At 38.8% G+C, this 24,162-nt stretch overlaps 1 protein-coding gene across 5 annotated transcripts; it reads right to left on the reverse strand.

Annotated features, from left to right (window-relative positions):
• Positions 1-19,758: 19,758 nt before the first annotated feature.
• LOC114295265 (uncharacterized) lies at positions 19,759-23,519 on the reverse strand. 5 transcript variants are annotated; one of them, XR_014333592.1, is made up of 4 exons: positions 23,246-23,489; positions 21,362-22,028; positions 20,895-21,050; positions 19,759-20,225 (listed from the first exon to the last, which is right to left on the reverse strand). XR_014333592.1 is itself a non-coding variant. In XM_028239488.2 (3 exons), the coding sequence occupies exon 1, from the start codon at positions 23,310-23,312 to the stop codon at positions 21,417-21,419; it is 1,896 nt and encodes a 631-aa protein (XP_028095289.2). In that variant the 5' UTR covers positions 23,313-23,519; the 3' UTR covers positions 19,759-20,225; positions 20,895-21,050; positions 21,362-21,416. The 5 variants fall into 5 exon arrangements, 4 of the variants coding, with proteins under 4 accessions (XP_028095289.2, XP_028095290.2, XP_082731683.1 ...); XM_028239488.2 differs by having other exon boundaries at positions 21,362-23,519; XM_028239489.2 differs by having other exon boundaries at positions 20,878-21,050; positions 21,362-23,489.
• Positions 23,520-24,162: the final 643 nt, after the last annotated feature.

Here is a 24,162-nt window from a genome sequence, read left to right on the forward strand (position 1 = left end):
ATTCAGGATGAATACATGTTTCAGCATAAAGTGAATAAGCTGCGTGCAAATAAAATGAATAGGCTGCGTGCAAAGTAAAGTAATTTGAGCTGTGTGTTCAACTCTCAATCAATGTGTGTTTCGTGTTCACCTTCAATTTGGGCTGTGTGTCCCCCGCACAGTGCGAGAAGTCACCTGCATTCAGGATGAATACATGTTTCAGCATAAAGTGAATAAGCTGCGTGCAAATAAAATGAATAGGCTGCGTGCAAAGTAAAGTAATTTGAGCTGTGTGTTCAACTCTCAATCAGTGTGTGTTTCGTGTTCACCTTCAATTTGGGCTGTGTGTTCAGATAATCAGTGTTTTGGGCTGTGTGTTCAGAATATCAGTGTTATGGGCTGTGTGTTCAGATAATCAATGTTTTGGGCTGCGTGTTCAACTCTCAATCAGTGTGTGCTGCGTGTTCACCTTCAATTTGGGTTGTGTGTTTGGATAATCAATGTTTTGAGCTGCGTGTTCAACTCTCAATCAGTGTGTGCTGCGTGTTCACCTTCAATTTAGACTGAGTGTTCAGAAAATCGGTGTTGGGCTGCGTGTTCAACTCTCAATCAGTGTATGTTGCGTGTTCACCTTCAATTTGGACTGAGTGTTCAGAAAATCGGTGTGTTGGGCTGTGTGTTCAACTCTCAATCAGTGTATGTCGCGTGTTCACCTTCAATTTGGGCTGTGTGCTCAGAATATCAATGTTTTGGGCTGTGTGTTCAGAATATCAGTGATATGGGCTGTGTGTTCAGATAATCAAATTGAGCTGCATGTTCAACTCTCAATCAGTGTGTGCTGCGTGTTCACCTTCAATTTGGGCTGTGTGCCCAGAATATCAGTGTTTTGGGCTGTGTGTTCAGAATATCAGTGTTGGGCTGTGTGTTCAACTCTCAATCAGTGTGTGCTGCGTGTTCACCTTCAATTTGGGCTGTGTGCTCAGAATATCAGTGTTTTGGGCTGTATGTTCAGAATATCAGTGTTTTGGGCTGTGTGTTCAGATAATCAGTGTTTGGGCTGCGTGTTCAACCCTCAATCAGTGTGTGCTGCGTGTTCACCTTCAATTTGGGCTGTGTGTTCAGAAAATCAGTGTGTTGGGCTGCATGTTCAACTCTCAACCGATGTGTGCCGTGTGTTCACAATCAATTTATGGGCTGGGTGTTCATGAATTCAAGTGATTGGACCGTGTGTTCAGAATGCAAACAGAATGCAAGAAAATTCATAATACCTTGCAGAAAAGGTAAGAACGAAGTAAATACCTCTCGTGCCTCATGGAAGAGATGATACTCTGGCTCCCGCAGAAGGAGATTCCCGGGTGCTCGCTCGTTAAAATCGATGAAATGATGGAAAACAGCCCGTAGGAGAACGTGTACTGGTGGGTCATACCTCTCGGGAATGAAGGGGCGAACCCTCGGAGGCAAAGACATGATGTCAGGCTCGCCTCCGGCACCTGGAGAACCTCTGCTATGGGGAAATTGACCCGCCATTTCAAGAAATCTGCAAAAGGGGCAAAAATGAGCCAAAATTAGAAAAAGTCAACAAAAGTCAACTCTCGGGAAATGAAAAAGTCAACAAAAGTCAACTCCCGAGAAAACCTTCCAAATATTGAGACAAACTCACCTCAAGTGGCGAAAATGAGAAAAGAAGCCCCGAAACCAGAATTTAATCGGTTCAAAGTGCTTAGAATTGAAAGATTTCGCGAAAACAACTTGCGCGGGACATTGGAAAACGCGTATAGAGCACAGATCTGAGGGAGAAAATAGTTTGGGAAGCTAGAGAAGAGGATTTCGGAGCTGCACTTATGAGCACAAAGTGTTTGGATAAGTGTATTTAAAGAAAATAGGCCGAAAAGACAAAACTGCCCCCGAATTTGGCAAAGTGGCCGGCCGGCCACTTTTTCTGGCAGGCCAGCCATTTCCTTTTCAAAAAATGGTCGGTGGCCTCCCTCTCCCAATAAAACTGGCCGGTGGTGTTCCCCACATGCCCTCCAAGGTCCCTGCAAATTTTGGGGAGGATTGGAGTCCCCGAGATCTGAAAAAGTATAAGAGAAGTGCACTTTCTGTCGAGAAATCGCTCCACCGGAACTTCAGCTTCAACTTCCGATGCATGTCTCATCGTTTACTCATCGAAAGTGAGGTATATCCTTCCTAACATGTTGTAACCTCTTCGGGAGGTGGACCGGAGGCCGCGATCGAGTCGGCCTCGCCGAAATGCGCGTTTCTTCCCGCATTGCGATGCACTTTTCTATCAAACATCGTGATTGTCTGCATTTGATATCACATTGAACGTATGTTGTTAGATATGTTGTGCTTGTTGAGTTTCTTTATTTTGCAGGCATGATATTGTATGTACGGTTCATTTGAGGCTAATGCGACCAGACGAATAGCGCAGGTATCGTATCTTCTCCGTGTGAGACGCGACGAGAATTGAATAATTCTCTACATTCTTAACTGCATGAAATGTAGTTGTTGCTTTGCATTCTTGCTTAAAACTGTTGCATTTATTGTAAATACTTGCTTCATTACAGCTTGCTGCATTTGCATGACCCTGAGTTACCTTTGGCTTCTTGCATTATCAGTTGCGTTTTGCCCCTGCCTGCGGGCACATCTCTGTTTATCTCGCCTGTTTGTCTAAGTCTTCGGTCTTGTTAAAAATGGGTCGTCTCTGAGCTTTGACATTCACTCCCGTCACTTATGACTTTTGAGTTCTGTCAAAGAGGGGCAACTGTAGACACCCCATTTTTGACTGACCTTAAGACTCAGACGTCACCGATTGAGCGCTTGGTGATGTTGTATATCGTGCTCGTTCAGAGGTTTCAGAGTCTCGGCTGCGAGCCTTGCCTCCCGACTTCCGGACTCTTTTGTGCTTTGCCTCGGTTTGTGAACCAAGCTCTGTTTTCTCTTCCCGAAGGGAGGGAGAGGTCCCGTAGATCATCTCTCAGTGGCCGTAGGCCACGTTTCGTGGTCGTAGGCCATTTTGCCCGTTTGGAGTCCGGTTTTCGATTTTTCGGAATCGTTGGTCGTGTGCCTCGTTTTGGGACCGCTTAACCACCTCCGTTCGCTTCGGTTTTTGGCATACATATTTTTTGCTCCCTTTTGAGGGACACTGTGGTCCGAGAGACCAATTTCGTGGTCGAACACCACTCCCGGTGCCTAACAGTCAGTTTTCGGGGCCTCGGGCTGCGCGTTTCGGCCCCCGAACCTTCATTTTGCATCGGTTTTGGTTTGTTTTTGGCATGGACCTCTTTTTTATTGGTAAGAAGGTTGTAGAAGGGCGGGAGGCCAACAATTGTTCAGACAACCAATTTTATTCCTCCATCGCCCTCCGTCGCCCGTTTTTCTTCACTTCAAAGCCAATGTTGACCACCCTTGGGCCTTTTTCTTGCACCCTAAACCCCATATTTGTGATGTACACATCTGGGAGGCCACCAATATTTGGTGGCCGGCCAGTAATTGCTTTTAAACCTTTTGAACCCCTTTGAAAATTGGGTTGTTCTCTCTCCTGGTTCATTGTCTCCAGTTTTTAACCACTTGGTTGTGTTGTGCACACATCAGAGGCTCTCTTTTTGGGGTGGCCGGCCACTAATGCTTCTTGACCCTTTTGACCCCTAGCCGACCGGCCATGGGAGGTAGCCGGCTAGCCACCTAAACCCTAGATAACTGGCCGGCCAGAATCCTTGCATCAAGTACAGTGCAGATACACCCTCCTTTTCCCCCCAGATTTTGTATCTGGGAGGGCCAACTTTTGGAGGGAAACCTGGCTTCATTTCCCTCCATTTCCCCCCCTTTTCCCCCTCCCTCTTTGGCCTATATAATAGGCCCTCCAGCTGCATGTTTTAGGGTTACAAAAATTGGCCTTAAGCCCCTTGCATTGCATCTCCCTCTCTCTGCACTTCAACCCTCCAAACCTTTAAGTTCCTACACCCCTTTCTACACCACCACCTAGCACCATACCGCCAACCTCCATTGCAGCCACTTGAAGCTATTTTCCAGAGCTAAGGAGCCACCAAACTCAAGCCAAGAGGCTGTCAAAGATTGGTCTTCAAGGGTGAGTCCCTATTCTCCTTTTTTGTGCTTTATTTTGTTCAATACATTAACCATACTTGCTTGCTGTTTTGGGCTCCAACCCTAACTGGAGCTAGCATTATTTTGAGGTATTTTTCATATTTGTTTAAGGGCCTCTCCCTGTTTGAGGCCTCCTTGTTGCACTTGCTTCATTAGCTCCCTTGTATGCCATTTTCTTGTGTAGTATTTTTGGCCTATGTATAAATTGTTTTGAGGCATATCATAAACTGTAAAGTGGCTTATTTTGAGCCCTTATTAGACATTATTGAAGGGCTCATCACTTTTTGAGGCTTCCATTTTCCACTTGCCTTTATATCTCTCTTTTGGCTCCATTTTTGCATGATTTGTTAGCCTCTTATGCTTCTGTTTTTGGGCTTTGTTCCAAACTATAAATGACCTTATTTTGACCCTCTCTTCATGTTTTATTAAGGGTCTTTTACTATTTGAGGCATCCTTTTTGTACTTTGTGTTATAGCTCTGTTTTTGGCCTTATTTTGCATAGCATTTTAAGCATGCTTGTGCACTGTTTTGGGTCTGGTTATAAACTGTAAAATACCATATTTTGGGCCGCTCTTTGACATTGTAGAAGGGACCTTCTCTGTTTGGGGTCAGCGGCTGTCACTTGCTTCATTAGCTTGCTTTCGGGGCCATTTTTGCATGCTAGTTTAGCCCCATTTGCATTCGCTGTTTGACCTTGCTTAGAACTGTAAACATGCTTATTTTGGAACTGCCTTGAATCTGTCCTCATGCTTCATGATCAAAAAATGCATGCTTTGTATAGCTATAGGCCATTGCGCATGCCTAGTTTTGTATTTCGGGTCCCATTCCGTGCATCGGGTGCCATATTGCCACGTTTCGGGGCTGTTTTATGTCATATTTTTCTACTAAAATTTGCATTTTTTCATACCATGTTCCATGCCTTGCCATGCTTTGGTAGAGTGGCATTTGTGCCTTAGGTTCGGTCCTCGGTTTGCGTGCACGTGTGCACGCATTCCGAGTGTCTCATTTTCATCGTATGGCCTCTTATGTGAGTGTGGCTGAGGTCCACTTGTGTTAGTGTAAGTCCATTATCGCATTGTGTATGCCATTTCATTTCATAGCATTGCGTATGCTAGGTTGTATGTTAGCGCATTGTGTATGCCATGTTATCTCGTGCATTGTGTATGCCATTTCATAGCATGTTGCATGTTAGGTTGTATCTTAGTTGCATTTCATGCATATCATGCATATTGCATTGTGCTTGGGATAGGAGTTAGCCCGATCACGGAAAACGAGGGACGGTTCATACTTCGAGTGACGAAACGTGTCTCAATTCCCAGTCACCGACACTCCGGATTATCCATGATGGAGTCTTGGTCTTGTTGTGTTTTCATGTGCATTCATTCCATATTGAGTTATGCAATTCGACCCCTCGGCCATCATGCATCGAGATGCGTGATTGGTGGCATGAGGATCGAGACATGCATACATATGTGAAAATACATTGCTATGCCCCTTTCCTGCTTTCTGTTGCAGCAAATCAAGAATTAGCAACCTTCCGGAGCTTGACGCGCTTTCCAAAAATAATTGTAAAACAGAGGCTAAATGGGGCATTCCAGTGGATTTCCGCACAAGACAGCCCAAACATACATCATTCATCAGAGTCAAGGCAGTCCCTGGCTTGCATACCAGTTTATAGCTTTCCTAGATTAATTTGTAAATTAATTAGGATTTTTGTATTTATTGGGACTGTATTATTTATTCATTTGGGACTGTATATTATTCTTTCGGACCCTCTGCGCGAGGGCAATGTTGTAATAAGTGTGCGTGTGTGTGATGTATGTCTTCCAACCCCACGTCTTTCTCCCTTTTATTTATGAGCTTATGATGGTTAGATTAGGGCATGTTTCAATTAGCATACAGTATGATAGTATGTTTGCATCCATTCATCTGTTTTGCATGCACCGGGCTCGGCTCATCATACTAACTGCATTGCATTTTCAATTCCAAGTTGAATACATGTTAGCTGTAGCATTTCATATGCCATGTCTAGAATAGCCGAGCCTGCTATAGTTGCATTTTTGCATGTGTTGCATTAGGCATTTCAGCATATTTAGGATCATGCATGGATTTCTAATTAGCTTCTGTTTTGGCTTGGAGTACTCGGTAAGTTTTTATGCTTTAGCATCCTTGCATGCGTGTGAGTGACTGCTATAAATAACATGCTTACCATGAGGCTATATGCTTATGTGATATAACTGCTTGAATGCCTGTGGGTGAAGGTTGGATTATTTGAATTGGAACAATTCATCAAATGTGTGTTTTAAAGCCCACTAGATAGTGGCAAAATCATGTTTTTCTAAGCCCACCCGAGGGTGGCAAATTCACGTCTTAGCCTACTTGCGGGTAGCACCATCAAACCATTTTTAAACAAACAAACATGAAATGTTTTGTTCCAATTCAGGCGATCCAGTCTATACTTGTATGCTGTGCGCATCACATAGTAATCTAGGCTAATAACCGGAATAAGAACACATAATGTTTTCAAAAATAGATATCATGCTTAGTAGAGGCCGATCTTTGATCGGGCGAGCGGGGGTGCTCACGAAGTGACCTTCCCCAATCGTACCCAAGTTTCCGAGCCGAGGCAACTTTGGTGATGACGGACACGTGGCCTTAGGCAAACGAGTCAGGGTTTCCTAAATTTTCCCAAAATAAAATATTTAGGTGGCGACTCTGTATCTGGCAAAGCTGTCCATGTTTTGGCACTTCTTTCAAAAATCTGTTTCTCAAAACGATTTGCCGGATTTGGACTCTTTGGTTCAGACTTAGAACCGTGACAAATTTTAGAGTCCTGAGCTGTAGTGAGCCCAATATCGAACAGAACGGGGGGGACTCGTTCCTCCCCGGGGCGTTCGGGGGACGTCTACAGGTACCCAGCTGGAGAGCACTGGCAGAATAGATCAAGCCCGAACGACCTGCAACAGAAAGAAGAGCTTCCGGCGGTTGTTCGTCTACCCAGGAGCACTCCGACAATCAAGTCTGTACTCAATATCTCTCAAAGATAACCAATAGTGCTTAACTCACTAGACATAATATCAAAGCCATACCTTAGACCTATGGGGGTGCCTTCTTTTTATAGCCAACACAATCCTAGTCCCAATAGAAGCCTAACTCTAATGGACTTAGGATTACTGCTAATCTTGAACTCCCAGTAGAATTAGGATAAACTCTCTAAGAGTCTCATCTTTTCCCAAACTGTAGTCTTCTCCCATTCTAGGACTCTTGTCCCTTATCCGTTTTATCTCAGATTCCGATATTGCCGCAGAATACCTCGACAGGCAAACATGATCTGTCCACGTAGCACCTTGGCCACGTGGACTACCCAAAAAATATGTCCCACACATTAGCTTCCTGAAAACAAAGAGACAGTGAACGATGCATACCACATACCGATTGGTGCATCACAGCCATATCATAAATCAAGAACCAAGGGGAACCAAATGTATCATTCAGGAAATCCACAAACACTTTCGAGAACTTCAATCTGCGACCAGCAAATATCCTGATTCAAACATGGACAATACCAAATAGCCACGCTTCATTTCTGCCACAGTATTGGAACACTGCCCCAGCAACAGTGCATAAGCAAAAATCAATTTGCACTGACCATTTCGGACAATACCCTCACCATTACCCAAACCAGATTACCTCGACTACATCCAACGCAATTCAACTTCAAAAGGAGCTTGCTTAGATATAAGGCATTTGGATAATTATACTCTTTTAATATCTACCTACGCACCCACGAATAAAAGATAAATTTTTGTTACAAAAAAAAAAAAAAAAAAAAAAAAAAAAAAACTAATTGATATGCTATTTGTTTTACATATATGTTTTAATCATGGCATTTGACTCAGGTGGCTGTGTAGCACCATTTTATAGTGTAAAGCGTGTAGGTTCAAATCTTATAGAGAGGAGTTTGAGACTCCTGCATTCAAATTAAGAAATTTAGTATATTTGAAAAGATTTTAAATACTTATTTTTAGTTTTCAAATATACTAAATTTTAGGGTTTAAATAAATTTGTTTTAACTCACGTTTGTTCATTAAAGTGAAAAAGATAGTACTTGAGTTGCAAAAATAATATACAAAATACCACCTCGTTACAAAAAAGTATGATGTTACAAAAAATAAAATAATTGCAAATATAATACACAAAATTATATAATCTTTCCAACACCACAAAATATTAAAATAAATAAATAAATTTTAATGGGTCATGAATTACAAACTTTACATGGGTGTACAACCAAGCTTGTAATGGTTGTCCCATGTCAAAAAAAAAAAAAAAAAACCTAAAGATATAAGAAAATGTTACACTGATTATATCTTTCTAAGTTGATATTGAGCTTCAACTTTATTGATTTACAAGACCAAGAACTGTCAACACCCAATTATACAAAATACTACCTCGTTACCAGCAGCACCACCAAGAAAGGTTGGCGGGGTACGATCCTGCCAGCAAAATTCACTGAATCATGGGCAGGTGCCGGTGCCCTGGCCGGGGATGTAAGTGCAGGGATTAGGTCCAGTTGGTGGCACAGTGCCTCTAAGGATGGACCGGAGCAGTACTGAAACTTGGCTGTCTACCCATTTTCCTTCATTGAGAGGTCTCATGGCATTTGCAAATGGTAAACTTGTTAAAGTGAACATGAAGACAATGAATATAAGCATTGTCATGAATAGACTCCTAGTGAAAACCATCTTTTTAAGAACTTGGAAGTTGTTTTTGCTGTTGTGTGAGAAAAAGAAAATTTAGAGCTAGAGAAAGACGGTTATAAGAATTGTTTGGGAGATATAGGATAAATATGTATTACATGCATATATATATATATATATGACTTGGAGTGGAGGGAAATTTTTGTGGTTTGACTTTTTGGGGCATGGTTTTTGAATCACTTTGGTCCATATTCTACAATCAAACACACGGAAACTTGAATCCCCAAAAAGCTTTTATTTGTGTTTTAATGAGTCATATGGGGTTGAATAGTTTCAAAGTGTAATGTTTGTATTAGCAATGAGAAATCATAACATGGGGTCATGTTTTGTATGCTAAATATTTAATAAAAATGAGTTAATAAAATTATTATTTTATATGATTGATTTAGAATATCATATAAATAATATTACTTAAATACTTCAGCGTTACTTTAAGTAGAATTCAAGAATTAAAAAGATTAAATAAAAAAAATGGAATTGGATTGTTGGGCTAAGGGGGATCCAAATCCCCATTTCAGTGCTGACTTAGTGCCCTATAGAGATCATTTTGGTGGTCGAAGATGGAACATGACATTATTTAGAATCCAAATCAATTATAATTGTTCAATTCAGTTGAAATAAAACAAAAGTTGCTATATATATTTTTATTTTTTAGAAAGACAAGATTCGATCAAGTTGAATTTCTAGCTGCACTTTTGTTGATTAGGTGTAGATTATTTTTACAATTTAATTGTATAATTCAAAAGTATCTCTCCTTAATTTTACAATAATTAGCTTCTTCTTTTTATTTCAATTTATTTACATAAAGTAAAAATTACACTCAAGCACTCTAATACAAACTCTCAGAATAAATATAAAAATTATAATTACCCTTATAAGTTACACCAAACATGACTAATATATTTAACCCTATTTTTAAGTGTATGGCATTGCTCAGTCTTTGAGAGCATCTCCAATGCACTAGGTATATAATACTTGTTAGTTAAAATGCCTAGTGTGATTCACTTTTTTCAATTCCAATGCACTAGGCATATGATTAGGCATTTTAGCTCAACTCATATTCACTAGCTACATGTAGCTAGCCTTCAACGCTAGGCAAAATGTATTCAATCATTAAGATCATTTCCCTCCATCATTGTTGTTGACGTGGCATTCTATAAAATTAATAGTACTTGGATAAATAGCTAAAATAAAGAGCATGGTTGGAGTAAAAACATAAAACAGTTGATAGGCAAAATAAAATATATACTTTATAGTAATATTTAGATAGGTAAAATGCCTACTACCGTTGGAGATGCTCTGACATCACATCCATGCATCATAAGCTTGCTTGTAAGTAAATTTTAATGGATTGGGTTGATTCAGTCATTTGAATAGTGATACTCCTTTAATATTTACCTAAGTACTACAACTAAAAGATAAATTTTTGTTAAAAAGAAAAATTATTAATTAATTAATTTATTTATTACATATATATATATATATATATATGTTTTGAGGATTGCTATTAACACATATCTTTTTATTTTGGGCACCCCAATTCTTTGAACCCTCACTCAGCAAAATGAGTTCCCATTATTTTCTTTTTGGACCACCACTTTAATACCAACTATACCTAAACTCAAACCCAAACCCAAACCCTAGCCGTAGCCCCCACTCCCAACTACCACCTCCGACACCATTGTCGTTGCCTTTAGTAGCCCACCTCCGATATTTCTTCTTTTTCTTTACCTCCTATGTCTTAGCTTCAGCAAACCACCATTACACCATCGCGATCTGAAAATCGTCTCCCCCTACATTATCGCTTCCATAACCACCCACCCTACTGCCTCTTCATCCTCTTCTTCTTCTTCTTTTTCTTTTCTTCTTCTTTAGATCACAACCCAAATCGTGACCCTACCGCCATCAAAACCCTAGATCCTTCGACCTCATTTTCTCTTCTTCTTCTTCTTCTTCTTTCCTCAAAACCCTAGATCTGAAATAGGAAATCGAGCCACGGTGGTGGGCTGCGACGGTGGTGACGAGGTATTCGCGATGGCTTGTGAACGTAAGGGTTACAATGGCAATGGTTAGCGATCTCTCTCTCTCTCTCTCTCTCTCTTCGTCTTCGTGACTTTCTCTTTCTTACACACGATCGATGATGGTGGCAATCCATCAGCCCAACGATGATTGCAGAAGGCAGCGATGATGGACAGTAACAGCGGTGTCGACGATGATGGGTGGTAGCAGAGGTATCGGTGGAATTAGGGTTAGGGTTAGGATTTTGGGAAATTAGAGTTAGAGAGTTAGGGATGAGGATATAAATGAAATTTTACATTTGGACAAAATTGGAATTAAAAAAAATGAAAAAGAGGGGGGTCTTAAGAAAATAAGTAGGTGCCAATAGTAGCCCCCTTATGTTTTAGTTAGAGTACTGCTATTAGCACCCTGTAGACGTCCTCGAACGTCCCGGGAGGAGATCCCGTTTTGTTCATTTGGGCTCACTACAGTTCAGGACTCAATGTCACGGTCCTGTATCTAATCTCGCAGAGTACAATGCAAGACCGATGATTCGTCAAAGAGTCTAAATTCGGCAAATCGTTTTTGAAAACAGATTTTTTTTTTTGAAAGAAGTGCCAAACATGGACTGCTTTGCCAGATACAGAGTAACCACCTAAATATTTTATTTTGAAAAATTTAAGAAATCCTGACTCGTTGCCTAAGGCCACGTGTCCGTCATCACCAAAGTTGCCTCGGCTCGGGAACTTGGGTACGATTGGGGAAGGTCACTTCATGAGCACCCCCGCTCACCCGATCAAAGATCGGCCTCTACTAACCATGATATATAGTTTTGAAAACGTTATGTGCTCTTATTCCGGTTATTAGCCTAGATTTACTATGTGATGCGCACAACATACAAATATAGACCGGATCGCTTGAATTGGAATAATACATCTCATGTTTGTTTTGAAAATGGTTTGTTACTCGTAAATATGCTTAAAATGCAGATTTTGCCACCCTCAGGTAGGCTTAAAAAACAAGATGATTTGCCACTCTCAAGTGGACTTAAAACTCACAGTCAACGCATTATTTCAATTCAGATAACCCAACCTTCACCCACAGGCACTCAGGCAGGTATATTACATACGCAAATAGTCTCATGGTAAGCATGCTATCATGGTAGTCACTCACACGCATGTAAGGATGCTAAAGAATAAAACTTACCGAGTACTCCAAGCCAAAACAGAAGCTGATCAGAAATCATGCATGAATCCTAACTATTCTGGAATGCCTAATGCAACACATGCAAAATGCTACTACAATAGGCTCGGCTATTCTACAATGGCATGTGAAATGCTGCAGCTAACAAGTATTCAACTCGGAATTGAAATACAATGCAGTTAGTATGATACGCCGAGCCTGGTACATACAAGACAGATGAATGATGCAAACATGCAAGCATAAGTATGCCAATTGAAACATGCCCTAATCTAACTATCATAAGCTGGTAAATAAAAGGGAGAAAGACGTGGGGTTAGAAGACATGCATCACACACACGCACACTTATTACAGTTACGCCCTCGCTCGGAGGGTACGAATAAATAATACAGTTCGAATAATAATTAAAGTCCCAATAAGTACAAAACCCTAATTAATTAACAATTTAACTAGGAAAGCAAGTAAATTAGCATGCAAATCCATGGACCGCCTCAGCTCTGTTCCGAATGATGAAAGATGCATGCTCAAGTTGCCTTACGCGGAAATCCATTGCGACGCCCCGATTCGCCTCTGTTTACAATTAATGCCGGAATGCTGTGCAAGGCTTTAGAAAGCTGCTGATTTCTGATTTGCTGCAACAGAGAGCAAGAAAGGGACATAACAAAGTATTTTCACATATGTATGCATGACTACTCTTTAGGGAATGCAGTCCTCGATCCTCGTGCCACCAATCACGCATCTCGATGCATGATGGACGAGGAGTCAATTGCACGACTCGATGTGAAATGAATGCATATATAAACACAACAAGACCTAAACTCCATCATGGGCAATCTAGAGTGTCGGCGACCGGGAATTGAGACACGTTCTGTCACTCGGAGTATGAAACGTCCCTCGTTTCCCGTGCTTGGGCTAACTCCTATCCCAAACACAATACAAATGAGATGGCATACACAATGCGACTAACATACAACCTAGCATATGCAATGCTATGAAATGGCATACACAATGCTCGATGTAACATGGCATACACAATACTTTAACATGCAACTCAACATACACAATGCTATGGACCGAAATGGCATACACAATGCACGATGGACTTACACCAACATGAGTGGACCTCAGCCACACTCACATCAGTGGCCATTAGATGAAGATGAGACGACCGAAATGCGTGCACACATGCACAAATACCAAGGACCGAACTTAAGGCGTCAAATGCCACTCTACCAAAGCATGGCAAGGGATAAAAGATGGCATGAAATAGCATAAATTACAGCTCTAAAATAACATGAAATATGGTCCCGAAACATGCAAATATGGCACACAATGTAAGCTAGGGGGCCCGGGTACCGAAACTAGTGAAGTGCGTTACACTCGAGGTATCCAAAGCAATGCATCAAAGGCAAAACCAACCCCAAAAAGACCCTAGACAGGTCTGAAACAGTGGAAAATTGACCTAAAATGATGACTCGAAATGCAACGAAATGGAGCTCATTCAATGGTCGGTAAATGGGGTATATAAGCCTGACTCTCAAACGCATTTAAAGAGATGAAAATATGGCAACATGGAATTCAAACAAGCTCTGAAATGTGATGAATAATAGGCTTAAAACATAAACACACCTCCGTATATGCATGGAATGGACCTCAAAACTCAAAGCTAAGCATGGACTTTGAACTACAAGCATACAAATAACATCCTTAGACCACAAGACCTAAAAACAGAGCTAGGGCAGTCCAAAATAAGCACATTGTCAATTTAAGGCATAGCTAAAATATGCTAGAACCAATGGCCTATAAAGCATGCAAAGAAAGCTAGTGAACCATGAGTTGTTCTACAACTATATGAAGTATATGAGGGCTCACCCAACTAGCTAAAAACAGAAGTATTTCATGCCAAAATATGTCCAAATAACCACTGAAACTCAGTCAACACATGCAAGAATGATGAGCCCCTTTGGAAAGCCATGCGAGGGGTTGTTCTACACATACATGATAGACAGACAAAAGGGAAAAATCACCTCTGAAAATAAGTTATGAAAGCCTTGAAACTCACCAAAAAGGCCCTGAAATTAGTCTAGGGAGCATGCAATGAAAGGCCCCTTTGAAAAGCCTTGAATAGGATTGTTCTACACATGCATCATAGACATAAAATATGGCCAAAGGGGCTCCAGACAGAGCTAAGGCAGACCTTAAAACTCACATAATAGGGCTTGAAACAAGACTTCAAAGCATGCAAGATGGGACCCCTTTGGAAGGCCAAAAGGGCCAACAAACAAGACAAGGAGAGAGGGGGTCACCCCCTTCTGATTTTAGGGCTCAAAGACACCTCTAAGCCACTGAAAATTCACTAGATTTCAGTGGCCAAAAGGGCAAACCAAGGCCAACACAAATGCTCTAATGCATAGCCTTAAATATGAGGGAATGAAGCATGCAAAGGGGAAGGTGACCCCAAACAGAAAAGTGACCTTAATTAAACATCAAGAGGGACTCAAAATAAGACTCTTTTTATTTTATGAAAAATCTCAAAAATACTCACAAGCAAGGCTAAGATATGCAAAATAAGCCTACAAAGAGGGATAAAGCATACAAGGAGGTAGATGGCCTCAAAAAGAAAAGTGTCCTTAATCAAAATTCAAGAGGAGCTCAAAAGAAGACACTTTTCAGTTTATGAAAAAGTCCAAAAACGCTTACAAATAAGGCTAATCAATGGAGCAAAATAATGCAAGAAAATGGGAAATAGAGATTCACCCTTGAAGAGCAGATTTCCAGCAACTTCTAGACCAAGATGGGAGTTCTTTAACCTCTGAAAATCAACTCCAAGATGCTTGGATGGATGTTGGAGGTGGTAGGCTATGAGGTGTAGTGCAAATGGTGCAAGAATATTAGGGTTTGGAGCTTGGAATAGTAGGCTATGGAGGGAAGTGTGTGTATGCCTTAAACAAAATTGCTGAACCCTTGCAAATGAAGACAAGCCTCTCCTTTATAGAGGAGAGGCTCTAAAGCTTCTCTTGTGTATGGAGGATGGTCCAAATGCCTCCCAGCTGGCACAGCTGTGATGCATTCAGAGAGAGCAAAAAGCAAGAAGCAGGCCGACCAGTTCAAGTGGTAGGCCGGCCACTCCCCATGGTCGGCCGACCAGGGGTCAAAAGGTTCTAGGAGAAATGCTGGCTGGCCACCCCAGAAAGGTGGCCTCCCAAATGAGTGCAACACAGCTGTATGGTAGAAAACCAGAAAATGTGATCCAAGAGAGAGAAAAACCAGCTTTTTAGCAAGGTTCAAAAGGGTCAAGAAGAATTACTAGTCGGCCTACCCATATTGGTGGCCTCCCAGATGAGCACAACACAATGGTGGTATGAAAAAGCAGAAATTGTGGCTCAAAAGTGAGAAAAACCAACTTTCTGTCAGAAAAATCGGCCGGAGGAGAGAGAAAAAGAGAAAGCTGGTTTCCAAGGGAAAAAGGTGGCCTCCCACCATACTACCACTTCCCTAGCAATAAAAATAGGGCCCTACCAAAAATGGACCAAGACGGATCCAAAACGAAGGTTCGGGGGCCAAAACGCGCAGTCTAGGGCCCCAAAAACAGGCTGTTAGGCACCGGAAGTGGCGTATGACCACGAAGGTGGTCTCCCGAGCCACAGTGTCCCTCTAAATGGAGGAAACAAGGTGTGTGCCAAAAACCGGAGCAAACGGAGGTAGTTAAGCGGTCCTGAACCGAGGCACACGGCCGATGGCTCCTAAAACCGGAAACTGAGCTCCAAACGGGAAAAAATGGCCTACGACCACGAAACGTAACCTACGGCCATTGAGAGATGGTCTACGAGACCTCTCCCTCCCTTCGGGAAGAGAAAACAGAGAAAACAGGACCTGGTTCGCAAATCGAGACAAAACACGAAAGAGCCTCGTAGTTTGGAGGCAAGGCTCACAGCCGAGACTCCGCAACCTCCACAATATGCAACATCACCGAGCGCGTAGTCGGTGACGTCTGAGTCTTAAGGTCGGTCAAAAATGGGGTGTCTACACACCCCATCAATTATTTTGAATTCCCTATTTTTTATCCTTTTTTTTTATTACAATAATAACTTCAAATGAAATTACTAAAAAGAATGTCAAATAATTTTGTGACATTCTATCTTACAATTAAGCCCACACACTTATTACATCATGAGTTAGGGTTTATGAGAATACCCACCTTCATCACCATCCACCCATCTCCCCCAAATCCCTTATTCAAAACCTATCCATTTTCAAAAACTTGAAAACCCTTTGGTAGTAATATTACAGCAATAACGGTGACAATCATTTGATTACCTGCACTTTTCCGACAATGACAATGAGTGAAAGTTTTTTTGGCAACCATAACTCCATGAGACGAGAGGAGTACAACAATAAAAGCTTAGAGGAGGTTCATAGCTTTGATGGTATTCTTAGCTTAGAAGAGATTGGCCTTATAAGGGTAAGTTTCTTGAAAAAAATGGCAAAAAGAATAAAAATTGTTCGTCATTTTTTTGGGATTAAACTCCCGAACATATGACCGAAATTCGGGAACATAGGTCCGAACATTGTTCATTTGTTTGGGAACAGGTAACTGAATATTTCTTATTTGTTTGGGAGCAAATAACTAAAATTCGTAGAGATTGCAGAATCACAAAAAAGGAATTTTGAATTAGCAACAAAAAATCATATATTTATTTTCTCATGTCATGAACAAGTATGTGGAGATGAAATAATAATCACCTTGTGGGTTTTGTTAGGGTTTTTGGGAGAGGCTTTTTGAGGTGTGGGGGTGTGCTTTCAATTGAATGAGTGAAATGTTTTTATAAGGATAGTTTTGGTATTATTTGGGGGGAGAAATTTTTTTTAAGAGTTTTAAAATTTATAAGTGGGGTTCCAAAAAATGAGGGGTCTAAAATAATTGATGGGGTGTTAATAGCAGCACTCTTTAGTTATGGCATTTGACTTAGGTGGTTGTGTAGCATCATTTTATAGTACAAGATTTATAGGTTCCAATCTTATATAGAGGATTTTACGATACCTTTATTTCTCCCCTGACTTCAAATTAAGAAATTTAATATATTTGAAAAGATTTTATATACTTAATTTTGGGGTTTCAATAAATTTGTTATGACTTACGTTTCTCCATTAAAATTAAAATGAAAAAGATAGTACTTGAATCTCATTTTGCTTTAAATATAAATTTAGATTATTAAATTATATAAACTAATTTGTTTTGCTAGTCTATGATAAAAAAAAATCCAATAAAACGACAAAAATTAACTTTTATAAGCATGTGTTCATAGTTTGTATGTTCAAATGTTAATGGGTTCTGTTGACTTGGCATAGATGGATTATTTTGATATTGACTTGGCCATGGTTTGAAGTTTGAACCACTATTAGTCTATATTCTAAAAATCAAAGAGTTAGCCAGGTCAGAAATGTGTAATGTTATATTAATAGTTTTCATGGTCTCTGGTTTGCTCAATTCAATGTAGCAGAAACGTTAAAGCATTTTCATTTAGGTGGGTTTGAATTAAGCAAAAGGGCAACAAAACAAAGAATTGAATGGAAAAATCAGAGTTGCCAGTAACCAATTTCAAGTTAAGTTTATATTTAATTTAAAAACTATTTTGACAGGTTATTTAAATGAAAATGATTTTATTTGTTTATTTATATTTTGTTTTTTAAAATTCAATTGTGGGAAAGTCAAATAGTCTTGTCCTAGGCAGAATGTAATTTTTAAAAGAATAACAAAATATGAAGTCAAAGAATATAAGAACTCAAAAGAAACCAATTTTTGTCATGTTTTAATTGATCTTTATTTTTAGAATGTAGTGTGTTTCTACATGCACACATTGTGTTTGTTCTACGATGTAGATAGAAGGTGAAGAAAAGATAAAGTTCATCCACCACAATATTGCAGACTCTTCCCTGTGTTTAATTAGGTTACGTTAGGATCTCAAATGTTAGAGGAATTTGTGGGTGGGGGTTTGCGAGGGGTGAAAGAACTAGAAAAAAAGTGAAAAAAAGAGAGAACAAACTTGGTGTGTTGTTAACATTGTCGGCAGACAAGTTTCACAATGCCCTTCCATTTTTTGTTTGCACAACAAGGAGTTGAGACCGAAGTTCAAACACAGCTTGCAGCAGAAGGGTTGGATATTATCAGTGTTGGAAGATTTTAAATTGAGAGGATTTCGTTATGGTAATTTGTGTATTTCCCAGACTCTGTTGAGCATGAGGATTTTGAAGTTGTCATTTTTTCATTGGGGTCAGAGGAGGGGAGGACTTGGGGTTTAAATCCGATGCTAAAAATTTAATGTATCCTTTTTGTACCGTGAACATAATACTTATTTGCATTCAATGTCGCATTAACAAATTAAGCAATATTGTAATGTTTAGAAGTCTATGATATAATAGATTAAAATGTACTTGCTTACACTTGAGTAAAATTATGATTCTGTTGTTTGGTATACTTTTTTTATGTAGATACCCCCTTGATGAAATAGGTACGGTGATATTATGTTTATAGATTTTCGGCAAACCTCAAATTACCAAAAACTTTACCGATCTTAGATATTTGTTGTCATAGTTGCAATCACAAAAAAAGAAAAAAAAAAAAAAAGTGCATTTTCAATTTTATAATATTGCAATCTACAAATGGCAGAACATGCTTGAATTTCCAATATGGGATATGGCATCAGTGGCCATTATATTCTGTTTCAGAAACAATTAAACAGAAGTATGGCAAAGCTAAGGAGTACATTATGCACAAATTTTTGTGTTGCTAAATACTAAACACTATTACCGTCTAATAGGGCTTGTCACTGTAACCATTAACCCTTCATTCAACCTTTGTAAAACTGCAGGTCTGGCAGTAGTCTGTAGATGAATCCAAACTTTGTTGAGAATCTACTTCCTAGAATTTCTTGTTAGATTTTAAGTCTTGGGTGATCTGATCATGGATTCATCAATTCGCTAGTCACTGAGACCACTTTGTTCCACCTTTCTTTTCACAGTTGCACTAATCCTAGAATATGTACGCCTGATATTTATAGTATTATGATTGATGAAGAAAATGAGTAAATAATTTTTTTAAAATAAAAAATATTTAGAGTTTTTAAAAAAATAAATAAATAAGTTAGAGTTTGACTATTTTAATAAAATAATATTTTTATTTTTATCAATTTAAACTCTAAAATTTTGATTTATTTTTAAACTATTTGTCTATTTCTGTGAAATGTAGTTAAACCGATGAAAAAAAATAATATTTTAGTCATAAAATTCAATGAGAATTATACTTTAGATACTTTATAGACAATTATATTGAATTTAGTGACAAATACTTTTTTTGTTCTGTCAATTTTATTTGAAAAAATAAGAGAATGATATAGATTGAAAACAAATCAAAAAATTATGTTTTAAATTGATAAAATTAAAACTCTCAATTTATTTTGTTACAATGATCAAACCCTAGAATCTTTTTTATAATTTCTTCAAAAATATTTTTTTGGGTGTTTTACTTCTTTTTTCAAACAACTTTCTATTTTTTAAAAACTCAACTAGATACTCATTACCCAATTACTTCTAATATTTATAAGAAAATTCATATAATTTTAGAAATTATATTGATCTCTAGTGCTAGAATTGTCGGTTAATTGTGAGATGAGGGGAGATTTTTTTGATGAATGGAATTAATGATGCCCATATATTGCATGAATGTTAAAACACAAAATGCATCTTTGCCAAAACAAGTTCAAAACAAAAACTAGTCATCATATAGGATATCAAATGTTGAGGTCAAAGTTCTAGAGAATTGCCTTCGACCACTGGATGAGAACATGAACAGACTAGAGAATTGTCATATTGTAGTTACTTCACTGTTTGAATTTCACTTTCATTGTTGCAGCCTTGTTGATCTGTACTTGTAGCAGTCTAGCCCAGAGGAGGTAATGCAAAAAATTCACACCACTTAATAGGCCCAGTAAGCAGTAAAACGTATCGAGTTGAGAAAAACTCAAGTTGCTGCCAAAAAGTCAAGGAGTGTGCCAAAAAGTAACACTGACACCATAGACATTGGATATGAGCAATGAGCTAAGGTTACATCTCATTTGTGGCCAACGATCTCATGCTAAAGAAACGAAATACAGGTAGAGAAGCTGAGCGAGGCAGCGAAATGTTACCTGCAAAATGTTAATCAATCACTATAAATTTGTTACCACAATAGATCCTGGAATCACTTATTAGTACATAAAAAGTCCATAATTAGAACATCGGTAATGCTTGCTAACCAATTTAAGGTATCACATTCAAAAGGTCAATCCCATCAGTCCAAATTCAAACCCTGTTGTAATAGAAAGCCAGAAACTCAAAAACTAAAAACTGCATGTTTCCCTACTGTCATATTATATGCTTACAGATCAACGGTTAAATTTTCATCCTCAAATTACCAAAAACCTTTACCAATCTTAGATATTTGTTGTCATAGTTGCAATCACAAGAAAAAAACATGAGATTTAAATCAATTAAGGGCAAAATAACAGAACAACATACCAAAAAACGAGCAAGGAACAAATAGAAAGAGCATTTTCAAATTTATAATATTGCAATCTACAAACGTGGCCCGGACACCCGAATATCAAAAAAAACATTGCAATCTACAAATGGTATATGGCATTTCCAATATGGAATATGGCATCAGTTGCATTTCCAATATGGTATATGGCATCAGTTGCCTTTATATTCTGTTTCAGAAACAATTAAACAGAAGTATGGCAAAGGTAAGAAGAACATTATGCACAAAATTTTGTGTTGCTAAATACTAAATACTATCACCTTCTAATAGTACTTACTCTGTAACCATTAACGCAATGATTTCCTTGTAACCTTCAACCTTTGTAAAACTGCAGGTCTGGTGGTAGATGAATTCAAACTTTGTTGAGAATCTATTACTTTTTAGAATTTCTTCCATGTTTGCATATAAATCAACCAAATTGACTTTTTGAATCCTGCCAAGTAAATAGCATAAGAATGATTATATAGCAGTTTTGTTCTTGGCAGTGGACAATAACATTGTAAATAGCATCATTTGCAAGCAATCAACCAAGCATCAACTGTTTCAAAGTAGAACCCATCAATTCCTCGTCCTTAAATGATCTTCCATTCTTTTTTTCTATTACCAAAACAAATCAACAAGAATCATATTCCAATTTAAAAGACAAAAATTGTAAATTGAACCTTCACTTTATGATAAGCAATGTATGCTTAAGATGATTAGTGTAAAATTGAAAATGACAGAAACAGTAAACTAAATACTTACCTAGCAAATTCTAAGCAGACATATGACCACCGAAGATAGCATCCATGTTGATAGCTTAACAAATTCCTTCAGTGTTATCCCGGGGAACCAATTTTTTAATCATACGAAAGAGTGTAGGATCTTGACCTTCAGCGGAAAGCAAATCCACTATTGTAGCCAAAGTAGATGCATCTGCTGTAAAGCCCCTCCCAATCATTTTCTCCGCAAGTATATTTGCTTCAGTGTAGTCATTTGCTTTAAGGAATCCACGGACCATAACATTGTAAGTTGCATAATTAGGCATACAACCCGTCCCTTCCATCGTCACAAGTAAATCATTTGCCTCACCCAATAGCCCCTGTTCACAAAATCCACCTATCATCATAGTAAAAGTGCGAACATCAGGCCGCAAACCTTTAGAGTCAAGCTTACCAAATAGATTCCTTGCCATCTCAAGCTTCCCATCTTTGCACAATCTATCAATTAATATATTGTGCATAGTAATACCAGGATTTACGCCACTGCATTCCAGCTCTTGAAATAACAACAATGCTTCATCAATATGGCCATTCTTGGATAATCCATCCAGTAGGACACAATAAGTATAATAATCTGGAGTCTGACCATTAGCTTGCATCTCATTCAGAAGTCCTTGAGCAGTAGAACACCTACCAACCCCAAACAATCCCTGCAACATAGTATTGTAAGTATCAATTGTGGGTTTCAATCCTTTATGAGGCATTTCACGGAAAACATTCATGGCCTCTTCAATTTTCATATTTTTGCAATATCCATTGATCAAAATGTTATAGGAAAGAATGTTTGGTTCAATGCCCTTATCCATCATGGAATGAAAGACTTCTATTGCTCTGTCCATGTGACCTAGCAAGCAATAACCATCTATGAGTGTATTGTATGTGACTACATCGGGACCAACACCTCTTTGTACCATGAATTCAAGAACACTCTCTGCTTCTTTTGCCATCCCTTCCTTGCATAATGCATGAATCAATGTACTAAAGGTACGAACATTTGGAAAAACATTCCGGTCTGTCATGTCTCTCAACATTCTTGTTGCTTTCTCCCACCGGCCTAAATTACATAATCCGTGAATCAAAGTGTTGTAAGTGATCAAGTCTGGTGATATATCCTGCTGGGTCATTTCCACTAAGAGGTTCAAAGCATCATCTACATTTTTGTCCTTACAAAGGCCATCAATAATTGTGTTATACATCACAACATTAGGCTTATAGTTCCATTTTCGCATACTCCTAAGAATCCCGATGGCAGTTGTAGTATTTGCCGTCTTGGAAAGCCCATTTATAATAGTTCCGTACATAACTCCATCAGGTTTGATTTCTTCCTCTGTTACCAATTTATTAAACAATTCCATGGCCTTGCCAGTCTTGTCTTGTAAAATGAACCCATTCATTAGAGTGTTGAAAGTAGCTACACATGGTACATAACCAAGTTTGAAGAAGCTACTCAAGACAGAAAACCCATAATCTACTCGATTCAAGTGGCAAAGGCAATTAATTACGACATTCAGGGTATAATCATCAACCGTAATACCCAACAAGCTTATTTCTTTAAACAGAGAAATAACGGTGGAATAATGCTTCATCCTGGTAATACCAGTTAACAGCTTAGTGAATTCGATAACCGAAGGAAGGGGTTGCATTTGGACCATCCGATGGAATAAACTAAGAGCATCATCGAGCTTACCAAACCCCAATTTGGATTTCTCTAACAGAAATTTGCGTAGTTGCCTCCGATCAGGAAGATTACGATTAGGGTTCGTTGAAATTTGAGTATGAAACAGAAGTGCATTGTTGTTATCAGCTGACAACAATGGGTTGAAGTTGAAATTGAAGTTGAAATTGACGAGGGGAAGAAGAGTGATACCTTTTCGGTAATTATGAGCTAATAATCTTCGTCTGGAAATCAAAGCAGCAGTGGAGATTTCTTGCATCTTCTTTACTCAAAAATTGTTTTTTTTTTTTTTTGAGACAGCGAGACGTTGAAAGTGAGCCCTTGACCGATCTGATCAACAATTCATCAATTTGTTACAGCCGTTTGATTGTAGAAGCCCTCGCTATTGCTATGTTTGACGGGGGAGAAAGAGAGAGAAAAAGCCAAAGACAAAGACAAAGGAGACAAGACTCAATTTTATTTAAAATATTTATTAAAATTTACTTAAAATACGAATCCAAAAGGGCAAAAGGGCGAAAGCAGACATAACGAATGGAATGAAGATGATGAATTACGAAATTTAACATTTAATTAAAACATTCAAAATAATTTACAATTACAATTGTAGCAACTGCAAGGATTTTAACTAGGTGCAAAGGGAACGAAATCAAAGAGCACTCAGCACACTCTGGTTTTTCTTACAACCATAAAGGGGAAGAAAATTGACGAATGCCTGAATGCTTACAATTGATTACAATATATAGAAATAAAAGTAGAACAGTGAGCATGTGACTTCTGAAAGCAGCTGGCAGATCATGAAGTAAAGGAGATGCCGTCGGATGCTTTCGGCGAGGTGATTGCACAGCAGAACAACCTTTAGCAAAAGTTGATTGGGTGAATAGTGACGGTGAACAGTAAAATTGAACAGTAACTTTTACTATTCATCACTTTCGGTGGAACATGTGAATAAAGGAATCAATATAAATACAAATTGACAGCTTTTCTCAAAAGAGTAGTGACTGAAGCTAATTTGTATTTATATGGAATCCTATGTTGATTAGGCAAACGGGTCTTCAGCATCTTGAAACTCAGGACCTGAATACTGATTAGTTGATTCTTCAGAAGAGTGT

This window comes from Camellia sinensis, chromosome 6, assembly GCF_055761805.1.
Source record: "Camellia sinensis isolate YWXY chromosome 6, ASM5576180v1, whole genome shotgun sequence".
NCBI lineage: Eukaryota > Viridiplantae > Streptophyta > Magnoliopsida > Ericales > Theaceae > Camellia > Camellia sinensis.

Coding starts and splice junctions, on each gene's coding strand:
- LOC114295265 (XM_028239488.2), bottom strand. CDS start 23,312: ATGCAAGAAATCTCCACTGCTGCTTTGATTTCCAGACGAAGATTATTA.